At 43.7% G+C, this 7,761-nt stretch overlaps 2 protein-coding genes across 2 annotated transcripts; both read left to right on the top strand.

Annotated features, from left to right (window-relative positions):
- Nucleotides 1-764: 764 nt before the first annotated feature.
- On the top strand, nucleotides 765-7,030 carry LOC107160999 (serpin B6-like). The gene is made up of 3 exons (XM_048799976.1): nucleotides 765-894; nucleotides 2,245-2,387; nucleotides 6,081-7,030. The coding sequence occupies exons 1-3, from the start codon at nucleotides 816-818 to the stop codon at nucleotides 6,165-6,167; spliced, it is 309 nt and encodes a 102-aa protein (XP_048655933.1). The 5' UTR covers nucleotides 765-815; the 3' UTR covers nucleotides 6,168-7,030.
- Nucleotides 6,424-7,030, top strand: LOC107160998 (serpin B6-like). Its single transcript, XM_015507552.2, has one exon. It carries the CDS (start codon nucleotides 6,540-6,542, stop codon nucleotides 6,882-6,884), a length of 345 nt encoding a protein of 114 aa, XP_015363038.1. The 5' UTR covers nucleotides 6,424-6,539; the 3' UTR covers nucleotides 6,885-7,030.
- Nucleotides 7,031-7,761: the final 731 nt, after the last annotated feature.

Raw genomic sequence — 7,761 nt, 5'->3', positions numbered from 1 at the left:
CTTATATTCCACAAATTTTCTATTTTAACATGGTAGAATGTATGTGTTCATCAATGTCATTATCATTTCATAGGATATATTAGTAAAACACTTTGAACTTCTTTTTCCTTTCTTTTTTGGTGATTCTGAGGATCGGATCGAACCAAGGGCTTTTCCCATGCTGGGCAAATGCTTTACCACTGAGTCAAATCATAACCCTGGTCGTTTTTTTGAGAATTGCTTACTACCCCAAAGTGAGATGTTCAGCAGCACTGGCAATCTCTAGACACATGTAATTAATCAAAATAAAATAAAAGAGAATATTCAGTTCTGCAGCTGCACTGACCTGATCTCAGGTGCTCTGTAGTCACCTGTGATACCATTTTTGATGGTACTAATTTTTCTGTTATCACAGGAAGTTGTGGTGGCAGGGTGGTGCAGAATGGCTCATTTTCCTATGTTCTACTTTCTGTGTCCAGTGTCCCTTATTCCAGAGTGCAGAGGAGTGCTAGCTCTTGCTGGGTTAACTTTCTCTCCATAGTTATTGCAGTTCAGCTTCCTCCCAGTTACCTCTTGAGGCTTAGCAACTCCCATAAATATCCAGCCATTCATGAAATTTATTTGATATTAGGGACATTAAAGATGGCCCAAACTGAGTAGGTTGATTTTATGTTCATTCTACGTATTTATTTGTAAATAACATCTTTAAATCAGCACATTTTTGATTTTCTGCTTTGGTACATGAAAGAAGTACACTTGTTAATTATTTTGGAACCATGCAATTATGTTGCTCTGACTTAGTCTAAGATTCCTGCCAGAATTTGTACCAAGCAGAGATGGAAGAGCTTGACTTTCTGAATGCTACAGAGGAGTCCAGAAAACACATAAACACCTGGGTAGCTAAAGAGACAGAAGGTAAAAGCATAGTTTTTATTTGTTGTTTCTGTTGATGGTGGGATTATTTTTGCTTTGTTTGCAGTGCTGGGGATCCAACCCAGGGCCTTGGGCATGCTGAGCAGATGCTCTACTGATGAGCTACAGTCCCAGCCTGTTGTTCTGTTTTTAATAGTATTGACAACAGCCTTATTGTAAGTTCCTTCACAAGATTGTGGAATATAAACAGGAATGATGTTTTTGTTCTCAAAATAATTTCAGACTTTAAAAGTTTGCTTCTGAAATACTGTCAGTGGATGACATTTTCTCTAGCTCTTCCATGCTCTTCTTAGTGTATCGGTGATGTTTTCCCATAGTCAGCACCCCTCTTCTAGAACAGTCCACACTGTAATGTCTTTGCTGTTGTTTGTTTTTTCTTTTCACCAATAGCATAAAGAAAAATTCACCTGACAGGTCTCAGCTGTGTCCTCTCTATTGTGAGCTCATGCACCCCAGTTTTCATGCATTGCTGCAAGTTGTTTGGTGGTATCCTCATGTACCTGTGGTTTTCAATGTAAACTGTGTGTTTTGTTTTTTCTTTTCAATTTTGGTACCAGGGATTCCAACCAGAGGGACTTAAATACCAAGCCACATCCTCAAATAATTTAATGGGATATTTGTCCTAAATAAATATTTTATTTAGAGACAGGGTCTTGTGAAGATGCTTAGGGCCTCAGTTGCTAAGTCTGGCTTAAAATTTACAATCCTTCTGCCTCAGCCTCCCAAGCCTCTGTGATTACAGGCATGTACCACCATGTCTGGCTAAACCTTGCTTTACATTTGTAAAGAGCATCTTGTAACAGCTCATCTTTTTAAAATCTTAAATATTTTTAGTTGATAATAACAAAATCATATATATTGTACAAAAATAATATTGTTCAATATGCTGGACTAGAAATAATAACAAAACTATACATGATGCTTCAATTCATATATAATGTGTGTAATGTTTAAATCAGGGTGAACATATCTAGCATCTCAAACATTTAAGTTTAAATTTATAATCACTCCTTGTAACAATATTTTTAGTTGTTTAATTTGTAGGCACCAATTATTTCTTTCTATCTCATGTGGTATGAATTCACTTACTAAGATCTACTTTTTCCTTTTACGTTTTATTCAAATGATGGTATGTTTCTTCCTAGAACATGTATTTCAATGCCAGGGATATTGCTTGTTTTGATGACAAGTATCTATTTATATTATTTGGAGAATATGTGATCCTTTATCTCTGTGCTTGACCATTTGAGGAGGTGGGTCCCTCTCTGTATCATCACTGAAACACCCATCAGAAAACTCGCAGCTAACTGGTTCTTTAATTCTTCCTTTCAGATAAAATTACAGAGTTGCTGTCTCCAGGTTCATTGGATAAAATCACCAAACTGGTTCTCGTGAATGCCATCTACTTCAAAGGAAACTGGGATACACAGTTTGACAAAGAGCTCACCCGGGAGAGACCATTGAAAGTCAGCAAGGTGAATGCTGCATAGTAACAAAGGAGATTCCCAGACACAGGGCCTGTGTTTGCGGTGGTTTCTAGATCATGAAGGCCACCACATGGAGCCTGTGCCTTTCATGGTGTGGGGTAGCCCTGCAGCAAGGAATCCCCATGCCTTGGGGCCTTTCTCTCATGAGTTTCCTCCTTTTGTATGTCACCAAGGGTTCGGTTCTGTTTGCTCCCCCCTCGCGCCCCGCGCCACTGTCACCTGTCCTACTTTCTCTGGTGTGTTAATCTCCAAGGCCAATCTGATGGTGTAGCTCTCAGGCTAACTTTAGGTCTTTCTTGGCTTCTCAGAACTTTTGAGATAAAGTTCAAACTCCAAATTTGATGTATGAGGGTCCTCGTAGACCTGGATCCTCCCCATTCTCTTCAGTACCTTCACACTCTTTTCTTAACTGCTGTGTCCCCACTGGAAGCCCCACCTGGTATCTGCCCCTTTATCTAAGCTGTCACTGTGCCCCCTGCTGGTCTGTACAAGACATAGCAGTGGTTGAAGGACTTTTTACTTTTGTTGAAAAACCATCCCAGGGCAGATGGCTGTCATATAAGTGCTTGACCTGTAGGCAGTTGGAAGTTATCGAGGAGTTATGATAGCCAGTGCTCAGGAAATACTGAACCAATCATGATCTTCAGTCTTCCTTTGTTTGTAAGGATAACACCAGTACATATTTTTGTTTAAAACAAGCAAAGCGATACATACATAGAATTAGACTCTTGAGTTTAACCACCTTCAGCTTGGAAGGTGTTTGCAGATGGCCTGGTGTCTTTCTCTCACAGAATCCATTTTTTAAAAAGTCTTTTTAATTATAGAGTTTTTTTGTTGATATGCTGCAGAGCAGACAGGGTGGACTAATGTTTTCTTGATCACTGAACATAAGTTAGATCTTCCTCGTCCACTTGGATCTGAACCTTCAGTTTTTCAAGACATACATTTTGTGTTGAGATTTATTCTGAAATGAACTGTCTTGTTTTCCCCTAAAATATGATTTTTTTCTCCTTGAAATTCATCTTTAACAAGATGTATGTTAGGGCTTCATTCAACTGTAAGCAACGGACACCCCAGATCTCTGCAGTTTAGCTCACAGCTCATCTCACCACCCAGGAGGCCCAGAGGAGAGGAGAACCCAGGGCTGATGTGGCACTGGGGTGAGGCTCTTGGGAACCAGCTCTCCCTGCTCTGCCCCCTCAGCCTGTGACCTCTTCCTCGTGCTCACAGGAGGGCTCAGATACTGCCTCCACTGTCCAGGCAGGATGGGTCAGGAAGGACAGATGATGGAGAGCAAAAGGCCTTCTTTGGAGGTTCTGCCATTGTATTCAGAGGGAAGCCAGAACTGCTCTCACGTGGGTTCTGATGGATTCAGAGTGGTGAAGAAGTTTACCTAGCTTTGTGTAGTGGAGGGAGAGGGTGGAGCTGCAGCAGGGGTTGACTGTACCAGCCCACAGAGTGTGTGCTAGGGGTGTCTCCAGGGGCATGGATTTTAAGTTGATAAGGATTTTCATTTGGATTCCTCATATCTAAACAAGATTAAGCTTAGGAACATAATTATATATTTAGTGAGTCATTAAATTACCAAGATTGGATTCTTTTCTATTATAAGATTGGAGACCATGGGTCCTGGAGGGGAATGCAGAGAAATTGAATAAGGTGGGGTCAGCACCCTGAGGCCTGTGGGCCAAAGCCGGCCCATATCAAGTTTATCAGATAAAGTTTTGTTGGTGCACACACATACTTACTTGTTTATATGTGTCACAACAGTAGAATCCAGTAGGTATGATAGAAAGTCTCTGTAGCACAAACGCCAAAATATTTAGTGTCCACCAATTTATGGAAAAAGTGTGCCAATTTCTGGCCAAGGACATGTCTGAGGAGCCAAGGGCAGGAGACTGTTGTGGCTGAGGTCTAGTTCAGGCAAGCTCGACAAGGCGGGCACAGAAAGTGATAGCAGATATGTCTTTGGTTTACTGCATTTGATCCGGAATGGTGTGCTGTGCCAGAGAACTAGGGAGTTCCCTCAGCTGTGCCTGTTGCATGGAATTAGAAACAACTTCATTGTAGCTGCTGGTATCAAACTGTGGAGTACTCATGAGTTAAGCAGTATTGTAGGGTAGGGTGTGATCACTGTCTTCTGTCTTTTTCTCATGGTCTGAGGATGGCCCTTGGCTATTTCTGCTCATCAGTTTATTTAGTCATTTATTCAGCTGATGTTAATTGAGTGCCTACTATGTGCCAGGTATTGACTAGCTGAACATGTCTGCCCCATGAAACTTACATTTTCTTGAGGGAGAGACCAGAATCTTAAATAAGACATTAATAGTTGTTAGGCAGTGGTAAGTGCTCCAGAGACACAAAGGAAGCAGACAGGAAGCTATGGATGGGTGTATAGTTGCAGGTCAGGTCTATCAAGGAAGCATTCACTGAGAGGGTGATACTTGAGTAAAGACCAGGAAAAGGCAAAGGCTACACTCTCTAGGCTTTAGGGATGAGTTGACAGAGGAGAGACAGAATGACCTTGATTTTCCATAGAGACCCCTGTGAGTGTAGGAACCAGCAGAGGGAGAGTAGTAGGAAGTGAGGAGAGACAAGGAATGGGAGATGAGCTGTTGTGATTATAGGATGTACTGAGCACTTCAGATCTTGCTCCTAGGAGAAGGGGTGTCATGGAAGAGTGGTGTCCAGTCAGAGGGGTGTGATCTGACTTATGTTTCACTGGGATCCCTCTGAGGTCATCTCTGTATTCCAGGGATAGGGTGATGGCAGTGGAAGAAAGAACAGCAGATGAGGTTTTGGTTGTATTTCAAAGGTAGAGCCACCATAATTTGCTAAGGAGTGAGATGCAGAGTGTAAGAGAAATTCATGAGCAAGGACACACCATGGCTTTTGACAACTGGATGCATGGTGTCACTGCCAACTGTGATGGGCAGAGGTGTAGGTGGAGCAGGAAGGGGATATAAGGAGCCCACAGTAATGTGTGACATTAGGACTTTCTGTTGGTCTAAGTGTGGGTGTTAAGCAGCCAGTATAACACATGAGCCTGGAGTCCAGGGGAGAGGTCCCGGCTAGAACTGTAAATTCGTGGATTAAGTTCAAAGTAATAAGAAGAGGTGAAGTCACCAAGAAACATGTTGGATATGAGTCTGGGTACCTTGGTGTTGGGAAGTTTGTAAGTCAGCATTCTCTCAGTGTGCCAAATAATGATATAATCCACTTATAAAGGGACAGATTCATCTGAGCTCAAAATTTAAGTTTCCCATCCATGATGAGGCAGACCCTTTGCTCTTAGGCATGGGGGTGGTGGATGGAAGAGTTGGGAGCAGTTGATCAAGCAAAACTGGTCACCTCAGTCAGGAAATGAAGGATAGAGGAAGGGCTTGGGTCTCAGAGTCCCCTCCAAGGACTCGCCCTAATGACCTAACTTCTACTAGGCCCTGCGTTTTAAAGGTTCCACCGCCTCCCGATAGCTCCACACTGTAGGTAAAACCTTTAACACACTGGCCTCTGGGGACACATGGTGTCTAACCATAACAGGGGTTTAGGAGGAACCTCATGGCCTGTTCTAGAAGCTGGGTCAAGAGTGTTCCGGGGGCCCACAGGGGCTAACCTCTGTGGTATAGTCCACTGTGTCAGCTGGGTCATGTTTCTACTTAACAGTTGCCCATTTCATTACAGAATGAGGAGAAGCCTGTGCAAATGATGTTTAAGGAGTCTTCTTTTAAAATGACCTATATAGGGGAAATATGCAGTAAGGAGCACTAAGCCATAACGAGGCCGTGATGGCAGGGGAAGGGCATTGGGTTTCTGGTGTAGCTGCTTTCCCCCGTTCCCAGTTAGCTTTTTATTTTTTTAAAATTTAATTTAATTGTTTTGTTTGTGTCTATGTTGGGAGTGGAACAAGGATCTTGCAGATGTTAGGCAAGCTCTCCTGCTGAGCTGTCCCTTGGTTACCTCGATTACCCATAGCACCACCTCTGGCCAAGGCGAGGCTCCCACTCACAATGTGGAACATCTGTATAACCACATGTGGCCCTGTGTGACAGTATGTGCTAGGTCTTGACCCGTTCAACTCTCTTCTAGGTGGAGAAGGAACTTACTTATGAGAAATACATAGAGTAGACCAGCCCAGACAAGATGTACAAAAAGCAGGTGGAGGTTTTCCTCCCTCAGTTTAAGCTACAGGAAAATTATGATTTGGAGGAAGTCCTTCGCAACCTGGGCATGACCGATGCCTTCGATGAGGCCAGGGCAGACTTTTCTGGAATGTCATCCAGAAGAGACCTGCATCTGTCCAAGGTCGTGCACAAGTCCTTTGTGGAGGTCAATGAGGAGGGTACTGAAGCTGCAGCCGCCACAGCATGTAGGATAGTGCTACTGTGCAGACCTCCGCGCTTCTGCGCAGACCACCCCTTCCTCTTCTTCATCCAGCACAGCAGGACCAGAGGGATTCTGTTCTGCGGCCGAGTTTCTTCTCCGTGAGGAAACAGTCATCCCTGGGTGCAGTCCTCTGCTTTCACCCTCTGACCCACTTTTCTTCTGACACCATGTGCCTGTGACCCAAGTGACCTTATCAGTGTAGTGTAACAATTCAGAAATAAAGGGCCCATTTTGGAGACCCATGTTCACTACTGTTTTCATGTGAGATGTTTTTCCAGGATCTGAAATTGCCCCTCTCTGTGGGTCTGTGGTCATGTTGGCTGCTGGGTTCATTCATCCGTGCCGGGGATATGCTGTCACCCACCCTGTTGCAGCTGGGAAGGACCCTGTGGCTTCACTGTGGGCAGATAACTGCCATCACCATTGGCCCTTCTCCAGGTATAAGAAGATAAGTGGTGCCTCTCTTTTCTCCACTGTGGCATGAAAATATCATCCCATTTTTAGTGAGAGTCTAGAGTAGAATGCAGAGCTGTGAGGAGGGGTGAGGGGTGAGGGGTGAGGGCTCATTTCAGGAACCTCCTGTGGGGAGCTCAAAAATCCCCAAATTCTGTGTGCTCTCTAGAACACTCCATGGAGGTGGGAGAGCGGGTAACTTGGGCCAGTGAGAAATCAGTCCCTTTTCCAAGTGCATCTCTACTTTCCTGTGTTGTGATGGAGAATGGGTATATTCACACACACACTGCCCACTGCCTTGTAAAGTTAACTTGCTCCCAGGGGTCAGAGGTATACCTAACCATTCACAGTAAGGTGGTTTACAACAATTGTGCGGTTACATACCAGGTGGATTTCTTCATGGCAAATATTATTACAAAAAACAAGTGGCTAAGTTTTCTGCAGCCAGTTGTGTTACTTGCTGGCAATGCAGTTGTAGCATTCAGCAGAGAAACTGATGGGCCAGGTTCTGTTTTTCAAGGCATGA

Source organism: Marmota marmota, unplaced genomic scaffold (assembly GCF_001458135.2).
Source record: "Marmota marmota marmota unplaced genomic scaffold, marMar, whole genome shotgun sequence".
Lineage (NCBI taxonomy): Eukaryota > Metazoa > Chordata > Mammalia > Rodentia > Sciuridae > Marmota > Marmota marmota.
The sequence above is the reverse complement of the archived record's forward strand: the minus strand, read 5'-3'. Positions and strand labels throughout refer to the sequence as shown.

What these genes read in the sequence shown, in the direction of transcription:
- LOC107160999 (XM_048799976.1), top strand. Translation starts at nt 816, where the DNA reads ATGGAAGAGCTTGACTTTCTGAATGCTACAGAGGAGTCCAGAAAACAC. An exon ending in GGTAGCTAAAGAGACAGAAG is followed by an intron (nt 895 to 2,244) that starts GTAAAAGCATAG and finishes TCTTCCTTTCAG; the next exon opens with ATAAAATTACAGAGTTGCTG. An exon ending in GACCATTGAAAGTCAGCAAG is followed by an intron (nt 2,388 to 6,080) that starts GTGAATGCTGCA and finishes ATTTCATTACAG; the next exon opens with AATGAGGAGAAGCCTGTGCA.
- LOC107160998 (XM_015507552.2), top strand. Translation starts at nt 6,540, where the DNA reads ATGTACAAAAAGCAGGTGGAGGTTTTCCTCCCTCAGTTTAAGCTACAG.